At 42.1% G+C, this 15,798-nt stretch overlaps 2 protein-coding genes across 5 annotated transcripts; both read left to right on the plus strand.

The window, feature by feature from the left end:
* Window positions 1-27: 27 nt before the first annotated feature.
* atpsckmt (fATP synthase c subunit lysine N-methyltransferase) lies at window positions 28-1,797 on the plus strand. The gene is made up of 5 exons (XM_035788166.2): window positions 28-561; window positions 834-971; window positions 1,108-1,158; window positions 1,290-1,517; window positions 1,686-1,797. The coding sequence occupies exons 1-5, from the start codon at window positions 283-285 to the stop codon at window positions 1,686-1,688; spliced, it is 699 nt and encodes a 232-aa protein (XP_035644059.1). The 5' UTR covers window positions 28-282; the 3' UTR covers window positions 1,689-1,797.
* Window positions 1,798-1,918: 121 nt separating this feature from the next.
* On the plus strand, window positions 1,919-13,874 carry marchf6 (membrane-associated ring finger (C3HC4) 6). Of its 4 annotated transcripts, none has more exons than XM_035788162.2 (26): window positions 1,919-2,210; window positions 2,896-2,995; window positions 3,299-3,372; window positions 4,028-4,171; window positions 4,283-4,355; window positions 4,494-4,668; window positions 4,885-5,053; window positions 5,347-5,408; window positions 5,520-5,552; window positions 5,648-5,699; window positions 5,802-5,860; window positions 6,071-6,151; window positions 6,263-6,331; window positions 6,545-6,619; window positions 6,719-6,853; window positions 6,977-7,096; window positions 7,205-7,305; window positions 7,775-7,912; window positions 9,073-9,268; window positions 9,446-9,515; window positions 9,650-9,849; window positions 10,731-10,865; window positions 11,410-11,499; window positions 11,646-11,793; window positions 11,927-12,062; window positions 12,336-13,874. In XM_035788162.2, the coding sequence occupies exons 1-26, from the start codon at window positions 2,192-2,194 to the stop codon at window positions 12,424-12,426; spliced, it is 2,745 nt and encodes a 914-aa protein (XP_035644055.1). In that variant the 5' UTR covers window positions 1,919-2,191; the 3' UTR covers window positions 12,427-13,874. The 4 variants fall into 4 exon arrangements, with proteins under 4 accessions (XP_035644055.1, XP_035644057.1, XP_035644053.1 ...); XM_035788164.2 differs by having other exon boundaries at window positions 9,650-9,831; XM_035788160.2 differs by having other exon boundaries at window positions 1,920-2,210; window positions 4,882-5,053.
* The last annotated feature ends 1,924 nt before the right edge of the window (window positions 13,875-15,798 follow it).

Genomic DNA, 15,798 nt, shown 5'->3' on the forward strand with positions numbered 1-15,798 from the left:
ATTTCACATCAAGTCGGACAAAAAGCTGCAGCACACCTTGGTCCAGAGCGAGGTTTCGATTCTAATAAAGTATTTTCACCTTTTCTGACATTCAAATGTTATGTCAGTTTGCTATTTAGTTACGTCCCACATGTTTAAGTGTACTTCTGTTGGCTAGTCTCGTAATTTCTATATGTTCTTGAATGACGTAACTATCAATAAATGTCCTTGGATGAGTCGCTAGCTAACAGTGGGAGAAAAGGTTTCCAGCAGCTCGCGCTCATTCATTGATTCAAAGTAATCATGGCAGAACAAAGCCTACTGGAAACTGAGGCGATACAATGTAACGTTAATGCTAAAGACACCGGCTTCAAAAAACGTTTAGGACTGATCGCAACTGGAATTGTCGGGGGGTCATTGGTTGCCCTTTACGCTGTTGCAGGTCCATTTGTTGCACCTGCTTTGAGAAAGGTGTGCCTACCTTATGTTCCCGCAACTACAGCACAGGTGGAAAATGTCCTGAAAGTGCTGCAGGCGAGATCTGGATCCCTCGTGGACATCGGAAGTGGGGATGGAAGAATAGTAAGTACACTTAGTAGTCTGATCAGAAGACGACCAGCCATTGTCTGAATTTGTGATTGTGACTTCACTTTTGATTGTTAAGTTAGAAACTTGGGTTTGTGCAATTTGCAGGGGTTGCACTCTTGACAGGAAATTAAAGTTACAAGTTGCATTAGAGGGAATTTAGTTGTAGCCTATTAGCATCCCAGACGACTGTTAGGCTGGACATGTGTAGTATTATGTTGCTCTTATCACTGGCACTTTTGATTTAAGCACATATTTAATTTCTGCAGGTGATAGCAGCTGCAAAGAAAGGATTTCGAGCTGTTGGATTTGAGTTGAATCCATGGTTGGTGTGGTACTCCCGTTACAGAGCTTGGAGAGCGGGTGTTCATCATTCTACTTCCTTCCACATTTCAGATTTATGGAAGGTTAGTCAATCCACCAGTGATCGTTTACAAATTATTCTTCATCCAAAACAACATTTATGTAGTACCCTAATACCCATTACAGGGGGGACTAATGTTGGGTCTTTCTTTTAATGTATGTGTATGCCCTGGTTCTCAGGTCAGCTTTAATCAGTACTCAAATGTTGTCATATTTGGAGTACCTCAGATGGTGAGTTTAACTCTTATTTATCTGCTAGACTTGACAAAATAATGGTAGCTTTTTATTTTGTAAATGCCACCACACAGCACTACATCAACAATATTAGCCTCAATATGATGATTGATTGTATTACTTCACAGATGGATAAGTTGGAGGGCAAACTGCAGACAGAACTACAGAGCACAGCTAAAGTGGTGGCCTGCCGTTTCCCTTTTCCCACCTGGGCACCTGATGGCACCGCTGGAGAAGGAATAGACACTGTGTGGGTATACGATGCAGAGTCGTTCAAAACAGAAAGAGGAACACATCAGGGACATTTTGTAACTCCACATCAGCCCCTGGGCAATGATGACACTACCACGTCATACTAATTCCTGGTCCTTCTGTAGCTCAGTTGGTAGAGCATGGCGCTTGTAACGCCAGGGCAGTGGGTTCAATCCCCGGGACCACCCATACGTAGAATGTATGCACACATGACTGTAAGTCGCTTTGGATAAAAGCGTCTGCTAAATGGCATATATTATTATTATTATTATTAATTGTGTTCATCCCTGAATGCCTCAGGGATTTGTTGCTTTGAAAATCATTCCCAGGATGTTATCAAATGTGTGAGTCAGTAATAAAAAAAGTGATAATTTAAGCAAATTCCCCATCTTGCATTCCTTACTACCTAACACAATTCATTTAATTTTACTGAATATGGAATTAAAGTTTTAAAACGTATTTGTTTAATGTTAATTTTTTTAAATATAAAAGTGCGCAGCTTACTCTTGTACGGTAACTCAATACCGTCAGCATGTTGATAGTTGCTGTGCATAGCAGTTTTTACCGTAGCTAGCCTAGCCCCCGGAGTGCCTGATAAAATTGCTACATTGTATCCGCACGGGGATTCAAATAGTGAAGTTTCATTGTAACCAGTCATCGAATCGAACATCATTCGGAGATGTTTTTTTTTAGTTCGCTGGCTGCTAGGCTTTTCACCAACTAGCCAGACGGTGTTGTGTGTTGACTGAAAAGAGGACAGTGTGCGTCAGCATTCAAGATGGACACCGCCGAGGAAGGTAGCTAGCAACCTCGTCAACCCATCTTGTTAACAAATTTACGTTACAGAATTAGTTAACCTCCTGTTGTGACACATTTGATTGCGCCTCTAGGAATCTGTTTTGTCGCAAATTGACTAACCGTTTTTTTCTACCGAAGCTACAACCTGCATGAAGTAGCTAGCATCACTAGCTAACGCTAGCTAGCTTTAGCTAAGTTACATGCACTCACCAAGTCCAAGATGAAGTATAACCCACCTTTATCACTGCTAGTTAATAGCTAGCTTACTGACTTCTCTGCACTTCTACGCGTTGTTGATTACATTTCAATTCAATAGACGTGTGATGTATCCGTCCTCCAGTTCTAGCTAGTTAACTAATCAACATAGCTAACATAACAACAATAATATAGAATGTACCTGTTTGCCAACCCACCCAGTATGTGCCACCCATTAGTGCTGCCAATCACTTGATCAGTGACAGGTAATGCATGGAAATGATTCGTTGCTCTCTTGTAAAGTTAATCAAAAGCCCCAGAGTATTTACAAATGAAAGGTCCTGACAAAAAGAGTCTTGAGATCACTGAAAGATCTGCTAGCTCTGTTTTCATGCAAGTTGCACATGATGGTTTCTCAAAACAAAGCCTATCTGCATTTCATGAACCCTGTTCTCGATTTTGTCTGATTCATGTCCTTGTCTTCTGCAGGGGATATATGCCGGGTCTGCCGATCTGAAGGAACCCAGGACAAGCCACTATATCACCCCTGTGTTTGTACAGGAAGTATAAAATTCATCCATCAAGAATGGTATGTGTTGCTGGTTGGTTGTATACTCAAACACAGGGCCAGTGGCATTTCTTTAGAGACAGACTGGGTTCTTGCCAGAGCATGATACATTCAACAGAGAGGAGCAGAGCCAAGTATTACTATGGGAACGGTGTAATGGGAAGCCAGGGTTTAACAAGTTGCCATGAAAATGTGATCTGTTAGCCAGAGATGGGCTCTGCTACTAGATCGCTCTCTGTGCTAAATCTTGCTAGATGGACTGTCCTTAAGCAACAGAAATGACATGTGACTCCGCACTTACATAATCCATATGTATTTTCACAGCTTGGTACAATGGCTAAAACACAGCAGAAAAGAATACTGTGAGTTATGCAAACACAGATTTGCTTTTACACCAAGTAAGTCATTCAATTTAATTTCCTTCAATATACCTATTCTGTTTAACATAGTATTCAATGCAGCATTTACTTAAGTTATATGGGGTTCCAACAACGTGACTAACGTATAGGCCTAACCTACCTCATAGGGTCATTTGCCTGTTTTGACAGAGGGATTGCAGTCCAATATCATCATCCAATGACTGACCTCTAACTTATTTTTTGAAGTATTTTATTTTGAAGTGCATATGCAGTCTTGATCAGCATCAGGAAGTATTACTTATTCTCATTTGAGTAAGACTGTGAGCTGCCCTGACTAGTTATCATTCAAGACAGGCCTAGGGGACACACGCATGGCCTTGTCTATACTAATCCATTACTCAATCTAATATCTATTTCTCTTACCGGAGTCCGTCTGCCATCCTCATTCATTTAGTGAGAGATTTAAATTGTAGTTTTCTCAGATGATTAAATTGTCTAAAGGACAAGCATAGTCTGTCATGATACCAATAGAAAATACTTTGCCACATTTCTGACCAGACAACTATTATGATCCAATGCAAGCTTTTCTTAATTCTGAATGGACCCAATTAGGACCATTAAAGGACGATTGGAATTTGAGGATGTGAAAAAGAAATATCCTGTTTTGATACTTTCTTTCCTCTGTTTTTTCCAGTCTATTCTCCAGACATGCCTTCCCGACTGCCTGTTCAGGACATATTTGCGGGGCTGGTGACAAGTGTAGGCACAGCTATTAGATACTGGTTTCACTACACACTAGTTGCCTTTGCTTGGCTGGGAGTCGTTCCTCTCACAGCATGTAAGTACAAATGTTCGAAAACACAGTCTAGTGGTACATGTTGTTCAGTAAGCTATCCATTGTTGGCCTTGTTGAATATGCCAGTGTGTGTTGACGGTCTTATTCTCGCAGGTCGCATCTACAAGTGTCTGTTTACCGGCTCTGTGAGCTCACTCCTTACCCTGCCGTTAGATATGCTTTCTACGTAAGATGGTCATTATTTTTTCTCCTGAACCTGTACAAAACAATACCCTGTAAAAACATTAAACAAATGTTGTCTAGTCATTTAGCCAATAACATTCTGACTCACCATGAGACAATTGTAATGTCCCTTCATCCACAGAGAGAACTTGATGGCGGACTGCTTGCAGGGTTGTTTTGTGGTGACGTGTACACTCTGCGCCTTCATCAGTCTGGTGTGGCTGCGGGAGCAGATTGTTCATGGTGGCGCCCCCCAGTGGCTGGAGCAGAATCAGCAGCAGCAGCCACAACATGCACCAGCTCCACAACTTAATGAGGTAACCAAAAATCCCACTACAAATTCAAGTCAAAGTCACTTTTTGGGTGAACATAATTATGTGTTAACTATAGCATTTCTTCACTGCAAATGGTCATTTCTAAGTTGAGTCTTAAAGAGCGCTCAGTACACTCTTCCTTAACCAGAGATAGCCTCTTCTAATGTTCTGGAGCTACCGCGCCCACCTTTGTGTCCCATGTCTCTTCCCCATTAGCAGGGTCCTGGGCAGGGGGCGGGTGAGAACCAGCCTGCTCCTGCTGCTGCTGAGCCCCTGGCGGACAATGGTCCAGCGGCTGAGGTCCCTGACATCCAGGTGGACCCGGCAGAGGACATGGAGCTGGAGGACGAGGCTGAGGATGTAGGGGACGCCAACAATGGTGCACAAGGTATGAACCTTCGAATGGAAAGGTTCTAGCCTGGACCCAGATCTGTTGCACCATTTGGTATAATGGCATTTATAGACTGGCTCTCAGGCTATAAAGGTTCAAGATGTTAACCTAATGCAGCCTTATTTCAAAGGTTAATTTAGTATGGTGGCTTTGCATTTTACAACATTTTTATATCAATGTATATTTTGCCATCATAGACATTAATCTGTAGGCGATATCTGGACTGCTTGTTTGACAAAGTGTTAATTTGAGTTGTCAATAAGTGCGCTTCTGCTTTTGTCTCTTTGTAGATGACATGAATTGGAATGCCCTGGAATGGGACCGGGCAGCAGAGGAGCTAACATGGGAGAGGGTGAGTTTGAATTAGAATTCCCTCGGGCCAATTTGTGTGTTATACCCATTGGTCATTGTTGTGTATAAGAAATGTGAAGTGAAATTGAACATTCTGTTTTTTTATTCACAGATGCTCGGTCTTGATGGCTCCTTGGTTTTCCTGGTAAGTTGCTCATTCCCCATGTCTGATGAAATATCGTACTCTTTTGACAAAATCTTCAGGTTGTTGTAAATATGTTGTCCCTCTTTCTTCATCAGGAGCATGTCTTCTGGGTGGTCTCACTAAACACACTCTTCATTTTGGTATTCGGTGCGTGTCATTAAACTTATGTTAAGAGAGACATTTTATTTTTTTTATACCAAAATGGCAATCTAAATGAATATTATAACAGTGACTAACATTTATTTTCAGCTTTTTGTCCGTATCATATTGGACATTTCTCAGTTGTGGGTCTTGGCTTTGAAAATAATGTAAGTACCAGCTTAGTGTAAATTACATTGATTTTAAGGCCTTTCTCCTGCATGTAACTAGAGAGATTATATTTGAAATCTGTATGAATAGATTTTATGAAGTTTGTTTTGGAATATGAATGACTCGCTCCATACATTGTCCATACATTGTTGAGCTGCGTGGCAGTGTCAGAAAGAAGATGATTTTAATCATGTAATTTCCTGTTGCAGGTGCAGGCCTCCCACTTCGAAGGCCTCATCACCACCATCGTAGGCTATATCTTCCTGGCCATGACATTAATACTGTGCCATGTATCCTCTGGTATCTGTTACAAAACTGTGTTATAGCCTAGTTTTAGTCTCTTATAGACATGTAGTACCTGTGATGTATTGCATGTGTTTTTTCCTTAATGAAAATCCCAGGGATTGGCAGCGTTGGTGAGATTCCAAAGATCCAGACACCTTTTAGGAGTGTGCTACATTGTTGTCAAGGTACTGAACATTATGATAATGATTTTGTCCTTGATTTGGAATGCATAGCGTGACTGGTATATGGCCTCAGAAGTATATACATACATCATATTGTGTTTATCTTGCATACAGTGTATTCTCAGTCTGGATTACAATATAAACTAACAATTTGCCTTCTATTGTCATTTGAAATAAACACCAGTTATAATACATATTGATATTATGATTAACCAGGTATCCCTGCTGGTAGTCGTGGAGATCGGTGTGTTCCCTGTCATCTGTGGCTGGTGGCTCGACATCTGCTCACTGGTAAGCCGACCATGTTCTTCTGCTTTAATGATGCGTCCTTTCAAAATAATAATTGATACCTCCATTTTCCCTTTATTAAAAAGCTAAATGTTGTTGCAGGAGATGTTTGATGCCTCTCTGAAGGACAGAGAGCTGAGTTTTGAGTCTGCTCCCGGCACCACCATGTTCCTCCACTGGCTTGTAGGGATGGTCTACGTCTTCTACTTTGCCTCGTTCATCCTCTTACTGCGAGAGGTAAGATGGTATTCTCTCTCATACCTTCATATCTGTCATTTGAGGTGCCATAAACCTATGTCAAGAGATTTCTGCTGTTGAGTTATGTATCCCAATTAGATATGTTTCTAATTGTCGCTCTAGGTGCTGAGACCTGGTGTTTTATGGTTTCTCAGAAACCTGAACGATCCTGATTTTAATCCTGTCCAAGAAATGATTCACCTGCCAATATACAGACATCTCAGAAGATTAATTTTATCAGTGGTGAGTTGCAACCCACTTATTCCTATCTAATGAACAATGTCATAGCTATGGGTGCCTGGACAGGATATATAGTGCCAGTAACACTGGGTTTCTGGTCTTTCTATGCAGGTGGTGTTTGGCTCCATAGTTTTACTAATGTTGTGGCTTCCCATAAGGACGATCAAATTCATCCTCCCAGCCTTCCTCCCCTACAATGTCATGCTGTACAGGTAAGTGGGGTGGTAGGTAGCCTAGTGGTTAGAGTGCTGGAATAGTAACCGAAAGGTTGCAAGATCGAATCCCCGAGCTGACAAGGTAAAAATCTGTCATTCTGCCCCTGAACAAGGCAGTTATTAACCCACTGTTCCCGGGAGGCCATCATTGAAAATAAGAATTTGTTCTTAACTGACTTGCCTAGTTAAATAAAGGTCAAATAGTTTTTTTTAAAGCCAGGAATAACAATGGAATGACTTGACTTAAGCCATATGCTCCTAGTAATGTCATGAAGCTGTTACGGCCGAAGTCGACCGTGTTGCAATTACCGGAAGATAAGTCATTGGCCGGGTATGCCACGCTACAACATCAATAACCAATGCATGTTTAGTAATGAATAAATGCCTCTACAGTAACTAACGAATATCTCTGTAATGTACTCAGTTATGGATGATGATAATGTCTCTGTCTGTCTCCGTTTCCCAGTGATGCTCCAGTCAGTGAGCTCTCTCTGGAGCTGCTGCTACTTCAGGTGGTTCTGCCTGCGCTGCTGGAACAAGGTCACACACGCCAGTGGCTCAAAGGCCTGGTCAGAGCCTGGACCGTCACCGCTGGATATCTGCTGTGAGTGTCACACACAAACAACAACAAACCAACTCTCTGTTAGACTGTGAGTGTTCTTGGGCTCTATCATTTATATTGGAATCCATTATTTTACTGGGATATACACTGCATGACCAAAAGTATGTGGACACCTGCTTGTCGAATCTCATAAAAAAATCATGGACATTAATATGGAGTTGGTCCCCCTTTTGCTGCTATAACTGGGAAGGCTTTCCACTAGATGTTGGAACATTGCTGCAGGGACTTGCTTCCATTTAGCCACCAGCATTCGTGAGTTCGGGCACTGATTTTGGGCGATTAGGCCTGGCTCGCAGTCAGCGTTCCAATTCATCCCAAAGGTGTTCAATGGGGTTGAGGTCAGGGCTCTGTGCAGGCCAGTCAAGTTGATCTCGACAAACCATTTCTGTATCGAACTCGCTTTGTTCACTAGGGCATTGTCATGCTGAAACAGGAAAGGGCCTTCCCCAAACTGTTGCCACAAAGTTGGAAGAACAGAATCGTCAAGAAAGTCATTGTATACTGTAGCATTAAGATTTCCCTTCACTGGAACTAAGTGGCCTAGCCCGAACCATGAAAAACAGCCCAAGACCATTATTTCTCCTCCACCAAACTTTACAGTTGGCACTATGCATTGCGGCAGGTAGCGTTCTCCTGGCATTCGCCAAACCCAGATTTGTCTTGATTGCCAGATGGTGAAGCGCGATTCATCACTCCAGACAACGCGTTTCCACTGCTCCAGAGTCCAATGGCGGCGAGCTTTACACAACTCCAGCCGACGTTTGGCATTGCGCATGGTGATCTTAGGCTTGTGTGCGGCTGCTCGGCCATGGAAACCCATTTCATGAAGCTCCATATCCTATGACGGTGCCACGTTGGAAGTCACTGAGCTCCACAGTAAGGCCATTCTAATGCCAATGTTTGTCTATCGAGATTGCATGACTGTGTGCTCGATTTTTATACACCTGTCAGCAACAGGTGTGGCTGAATTTGAAGAGGTGTCCACATACTTTTTTATATATATAGTGTAGTTCATGTAGGCTGTTATCCCATAAAACCAGGGTTAAACCCCAGAGATGCGCTATTATAGACTGACACATATCCTCACCTCAGTCAGTTAGAAGACTTTGAACCCCATGTTAACGGTGCTGTCTGTGCCACAGAGACCTCCACTCGTACCTGTTGGGTGACCAGGAGGAGAATGACGATGATGCGGACCAGCAGGCCAACAACAATCTGCAGGGGAGGAATAACAACGCCATCCCTGATGGGCTGCACGCTGCCCACCAGGCTATCCTACAGCAGGGAGGTCCTGTCGGCTTCCAGCCCTACCACCAACCCATTAAATTCAGCTTCAGGGTGAGTCATGACTATAACTTGCATATAGTAATGATAATATGAATCACCTGGTAGGAGGTAGCCTGCCTAGCTATTCATTAGACCTGACACTTGTTTTCTCTAAGCCATCTTTGTCACAGAGCATTCAAATAAAATTCAATGTGGTCTATTCACGTGTATTCATTCTTGTTTTTCTAGATTGTGCTGCTGATTGTGTTCATGTGTGTGACACTGCTGGTGGCCAGTCTGGTGTGCCTCACGTTGCCAGGTGAATTCACTGTATTGTCCACTCAACTCACTCAATGTAATTGCACCGTCCCACTCCACTTTCTTCCACATTTACCTACTGTCACCCTCTCTTACTCTCGCTGTCTCACCCCCTGTCTCCACCGCCTGCTACAGTATTCGCCGGCCGGTACCTGATGTCTCTCTGGACGGGCAGCGCAAAGATCCACGAACTGTACACGGCAGCGTGCGGCCTATACGTGTGCTGGCTGTCCATCAGGGCCATCACCGTACTGCTGGCCTGGATGCCCCAGGGCAGGAGGGTCATTCTGCTCAAGGTCCAGGAGTGGACCCTCATGGTAATGCTCTGCAACACGGTAATGACTATCAACACCCACCGCCAACACACACTTGAACTCCTCTTCTTTTAACTCATTCTTATTGTTTTTCCCCCTCACACTTGTAATGCAAACAGCAACTGAATTAGAATAAGCATGCGATTTTATTCTGCAAAATATATGGCAATATAGACACTTATAAGACATACACGAGTGGTTTCAATACGGTATGTTTTGGGGTTATGCTTTTTTATTATGCTGTGTTTTGTTTGTTTGCAGTGGCTCATCTCTTTTATTTTGTTATAATTTTTTTTTTAAAGATCCCCCTTTTTCTCCCCAATTTCGTAGTATCCAATTGTTAGTAGTTACTATTTTGTCTCATCGCTACAACTCCCGTACGGGCTCGGGAGAGACGAAGGTCGAAATCCATGCGTCCTCCGAAACACAACCCAACCAAGCCGCACTGCTTCTTAACACAGCGCGTATCCAACCCGGAAGCCAGCCGCACCAATGTGTCGGAGGAAACACCGTGCACCTGGCGACCTGGTTAGCGCACTGCACCCGGCCCGCCACGGGAGTTGCTGGTGTGCGATGAGACAAGGATATTCCTACCGGCCAAACCCTCCCTAACCCGGACGACGCTAGGCCAATTGTGCGTTGCCCCATGGACCTCCCGGTCGCGGCCGGCTGCGGCAGAGCCTGGGCTCGAACCCAGAGTCTCTGGTGGCACAGCCCTAGACCACTGCGCCACCCGGGAGGCAGTGGCTCATCTCTGTGTGATTGAGTGGTTCTAGGTCATTCATGTCCTCTATATAGGAAGACTCCGAATGCAATCTGAAGTCCGCTCAGTGAAGTGATACCTACTTGTATCTGTGTTGTGTGTTTCTAGCCCTCTGTTTTCTATACGTTTTGTACTGTAGATCCTGAAGACGGTGGTCGTTGCTGTGCTGCTGGTTGGAGCCATCCCTCTGCTGCTGGGCCTGCTATTTGAGCTGGTCATAGTAGCTCCTCTCAGGGTGCCATTGGACCAGACACCACTCTTCTACCCCTGGCAGGTACTGTAAGGGCCACCCATCTAACACCAATTACCATATAGCTTTACATTGGATTGAAATGGTAATCTTAAAATGTTACACTTGCCTAATGACTCATCCTGAATTTAATTCCGCTGCTCTATGATCACTCCATACATTGTCTAAAACTGCCTTCCTAGAATAGATTTCTGCTGATGTCAAAATGAGGGGCGTTGTACAAAACAAATTAATCAACGATTGGATCATCTCTAACCAATCAGTATCACAGTTGATAAGGTCATCATGTTGGCTGACTCTGGCCTAACCCACCGGTTTCTGTGACCAATAAGAACGGTCAGAATGTGTTTGCGTTTTACAAAATGTCAGGGAGGCAAGCATGTCAGGGAGAAGAAGTGATAGTTTGGCCAGAGCGATGTGAACGGTCAGTCAGCTAATTTGACACTGCGCCTAAAACCTTTATGATGAAGTATTTAGCTTCCTGCAATCGGATAACAGAAGAAGAGGCAACAACAGCCAACACCGCTGTTTTAGACTAACATGCTCTTGTTGGGACGTTTTGTTTCAGGACTGGGCTCTCGGAGTGCTCCATGCCAAAATTATTGCTGCCATTACTCTGATGGGTCCCCAGTGGTGGCTGAAAACCGTGATCGAACAGGTCGCTCCCACAAGACTGTTTTACTATGATTATTACCCTAATTAGTGTGAAGACCTGTAGTATGATGCCATTAATAATATAGCTCCGATTCATTATGAATACGTTTTGGAATTATATTGACTTCCTAGTGTTGTTCCCTCTTCTAGGTGTACGCTAATGGAATTCGCAACATTGATCTCCATTTCATAATTCGTAAGCTGGCTGCTCCGGTTATCTGTGTGCTACTGGTGTCTCTCTGTGTGCCCTATGTCATCTCTGCTGGCATCGTCCCCATCGTAGCTCAATATTCCCCAGGTAAGGCAATTATCAGATATTGACAGTGTAATTATTGGTTATAGTTGTGTGCCAGAGAGATATAAATATATATATTATTGGTGAGGGAAAGTGAGCAAATTTATCATTGAACCTCTGATTGCTCTTTCTGTAGGAGTTACCATGGAGATGCAGAATTTGGTGCAGAGGAGAATCTACCCGTTACTGGTCATGGTAGTCATGCTGGTGGGAATCCTCTCCTTCCAGATCCGTCAATTTAAGCGCCTTTATGAGCACATTAAGAATGACAAGTGAGTACTCTGACATTTAAGCTCAGCACAACCACAGTTGTTACTTATTGCCGATACTGACCTGACAAAATGGTTTCCGGATGTCTCTCAGACTGTGTTAGTCTCCATTATGACAGTAGAGCACCATAGTTTCCAATACAAATCATAAAATGACTTCTCCAAGCCTCTTGAGGATATACTTGTTGGCATACTGGTGTGCTATTTACACTCTGTAGGCTCTCTCCTTTCATGGCATGGTATTTCTGAAAGTATTTTTTTCCCTCTCTCTCTCAGGTACCTGGTGGGACAGAGACTGGTGAACTATGAACGCAAGGCGGCAGGCAGAAGCACCACAGCCACACACAGCAGCTCTTCCCAGGATTAGGAGTCGTTATCACCTGACCTGAGAAAACAGCCTCTAGCTGTGAGGCCTCTCTCCTCCCTTCTGACATCTCTTCACATTCATGACTCAAGCACTCTCCTCTCGCAATGTCTTCTTTCACTCCCTGCTTACAAGCATAGCCAGGGGAGAACTGAGAAGTTTGTTTTACAAAAAAGATTAAACAAAGGCAAAATGACCCTGATAACCAATCAACTTGGATTTGAAAAAAAATGGTTAATCTTTGTACATCTTGAAAGAAAAAAATAGTATTTTGTGAATTAATTTATTTAAGACTTTATTGTGTGAGATCCTGTTGTTAGGTCTGGATGGACTGCTACAGTACCTAACCTGTTTGAATAGGAGGAGGCAGAGTCCCGGGAAGCCTCTTTTCAGCTCTGCTCTATGGGATAATCCCATTGGAACACATGACTGAAGCTCTGCTTTAGAGGGAGCAATGTGAGAAAAGGCTGAAGAACTTTGGGATCAGTTTTTGTAGGTTGTATTTATTAGTTTCGATTTCCCTTTTTAGGGGTTTAGTATTACAGTGTGTGGGTGAGAGGTTGTTATTTGCAAGAAAGAAAAGTTCCTATTGAAATGGGTGATTTAGTCTTTCTGTAGCAGGGCTTAAAGCAAGGGACTTTTTAATTCAGATTTATAGATTTCGGTTCACTGACCGGCCACAAAGGAGCTAATGAGTGTGTCAGTCTTCCCTGAATAGCAATATACTGGCTTGATGGTCTCCTGTCTCAGGCTGGGGTTATTAATTAACCTAGCTAGACATATATTTATATGATGATGTTTCATTTGAGAGAACCCTAAAAGGCAGAGTATCTGCTGAGTTTGGCATTAGGAATTTACAAGATTGTAACTGTGCTCATGAAATTTTGATAATTTCTACTCTACATTTCTTGCTACACTTGTTCTTACTTATGCACAAATATCAGTCTATTGCACTTTTAAAAAAGCTTTAACATAGTGGCAATCATTCATAAACCATTTTAGTTCAATCAAGTCAGTATTTCAATCTGGGGGTGAGGACACTAAAATTTAATTAAATATGAGTTTTCGATCTAGTTTGACACTTTGGGGCTGTGTGTTGAGATATGTTTGTAAATAAAGCTTCTTTTATTTCATTTCACTGTGTACCATTGTCTTATCGGTTCCAGGTTTAAGACTTGATTTCCAACTTACAGAGAGTGTATTAAATCCTAAGATTCTATAAGTGACCTTCTAGTAACTTAATATACAAAACTGGATGCTGGTGTTTACCTGTTGAGTTTATGCTGACTCATTTTAAGCAAATATTATATTTTTATAAGTGCATATAGAGGCAGTTTCAAGTTGTGTAAATCTTGTGTTGCTGTTTTGTATGCTTCATGTTGTTTTTCTGTGTTCCTGAGTGGTCAAGTGTGTATTGGTCATCTTAATAAATGGCTACTTGAAAAACCCCATAGAGGTGAATAATAGCATAAAATACTTCCTCTTGTGTTGTATCATGATAATAAGCCTTGCTCAGTCACCTCTTCCTATACTGCATGTGTGTTTGTTGGGGAGACATTGTCGATATAACAACATCCCTACATGGGAGGATTAACATTGTGTTAAACATGTATTTTTAAATACTGCTAAATGATGTGATTATGTGTGTGTTACCTCTTTCTTCACATTTGAGTTCTTAATGTAGACCTACTCTGGTCAATCACTTTATCTGGATTTTGACGGAAATTGGACCTTCCAATAAGGCACTGCCCCGTTTCAAACCAATTCTCCCTATTCTGCATGGGGCTGATTCTGACCCGAGTTAAGCATAAATGGAACATAATTTATTTTTTATGCACTTTTTTCTATGCGTATTCTGTCAAATTTAAGCGTGAGAATAACATGCTATTCGCCTGCTATTCGTTCGTGGTGGAGATCTAAGAAATGGAGGTGTGGTGGAGGTGTCTACAGATAAACTATTCTAATCTTGTCTTAATTCCCTCATAATTCCAACACTTTTACGCGCAAGGAAACCATGAATAAGGTCAAGCGAACCTGCCAGTTTCAAGTGGAAAAAGCATCTACTTTTTTCAAATATAATTAAAGCATTCTCCATGCACTGCATTTTTTTAAATTGACAAGTGCTATTGCTAAGAACAAGGTGAATGAGTCATCCATTTGTAAATACACATAGCAATTGTTTTAGATTATTTTTCCTTATGATCACTGGAGACTAATGTCAAACCAGTCATATGGAAACAAACTGAAAATCACATCAACATGAGGTATTGCGGCCCCTTTTCCGCAGTAAAGTAGGCTATAATAGCTGTGCCATTATTCCGAATATTGTGTGCTCTCAATTTGCATGGATGAAATTTGGAGACCCAAGCTATAGGCTTGGGGCTGAACCTAATGCGCTTTAGAATGTTTGAATTATATATCCAGGCTTTTCTCCATTTTATTTTAGATTTTGTATCAGTAATATCCACATACATTTATAACTGTCACTTTAGTGTTCGTTTTCTTCCATTTGTAGCTTCCATTTTGCATCATTCCATTCCGTTGACCTTTCTTTCCTCGGTCACGTCTATGTAGTTGTTCCTGAGAGTTGCTGGCATTAGTGGATCAGATTAGACTAACGTTGTGCAATAATTTGGGACATGAATCCTATTTGAATCATTATGGAACTCTGACCACACAGCAGGTTAAACCTGGAGCCTGACGCCATGGTTCACGACGACTGGACCATTGTCATACCGTTCCATTAGTAGTGAGGATTAGGGGAGATTTATAGAACCATTGTTCAAATCTTATTTGACACTTTTTTTCCGCCTAATATTTATTGAATGGATGATGAATTTAAATATTACAACTTTCAGGGTGAATCAAACCACTGTATTTTTGATTGATCAATATATTTTGTGTGTAAAGGCTCTCCAAACCATACATACGTTCCTAATCATTATAAGTGCCTAAATAGTCAAGATTGGAGTATTTTAATCTACAAATTGGTGCTGAAATGAGGCCAAAAATTCATATATTTAGATGGCGTTCTTTCATTGATCACTATGAAACCCGTTCTCTCAATGTATTCTAATCTGTCAACAAAATTAGAATTAAAGGTACACCAAATTTAAAGGGATGGTTTAAGATAAATGTACTGAAAACCGTATTGAATGAAAACTCCATGAGAAAATCTGTTGAGAAAATCTGTTGGCCAGCAAGTGGGAGGGTTTTCAATGTTTTTTTCATTACAGGTATTCAGCGCGTGCAATGGAACCATGCCTGCAAAGCTTGTTATGCATCTGTATAAGGCAAGTCTGAATACCAACTACTGAGAAGCGACAAGCATAGAAAGTCGGAATCGGGCCCGTTATAATGGCAGCACTGGGTTCA

This window comes from Oncorhynchus keta, chromosome 15 (genome assembly GCF_023373465.1).
Source record: "Oncorhynchus keta strain PuntledgeMale-10-30-2019 chromosome 15, Oket_V2, whole genome shotgun sequence".
Taxonomy (NCBI): domain Eukaryota; kingdom Metazoa; phylum Chordata; class Actinopteri; order Salmoniformes; family Salmonidae; genus Oncorhynchus; species Oncorhynchus keta.

What these genes read in the sequence shown, in the direction of transcription:
- atpsckmt (XM_035788166.2), top strand. Translation starts at nt 283, where the DNA reads ATGGCAGAACAAAGCCTACTGGAAACTGAGGCGATACAATGTAACGTT. An exon ending in GAAGTGGGGATGGAAGAATA is followed by an intron (nt 562 to 833) that starts GTAAGTACACTT and finishes TAATTTCTGCAG; the next exon opens with GTGATAGCAGCTGCAAAGAA. An exon ending in ACATTTCAGATTTATGGAAG is followed by an intron (nt 972 to 1,107) that starts GTTAGTCAATCC and finishes CCTGGTTCTCAG; the next exon opens with GTCAGCTTTAATCAGTACTC.
- marchf6 (XM_035788160.2), top strand. An exon ending in CCATTAAATTCAGCTTCAGG is followed by an intron (nt 9,269 to 9,445) that starts GTGAGTCATGAC and finishes TTGTTTTTCTAG; the next exon opens with ATTGTGCTGCTGATTGTGTT. An exon ending in GGTGTGCCTCACGTTGCCAG is followed by an intron (nt 9,516 to 9,649) that starts GTGAATTCACTG and finishes CGCCTGCTACAG; the next exon opens with TATTCGCCGGCCGGTACCTG.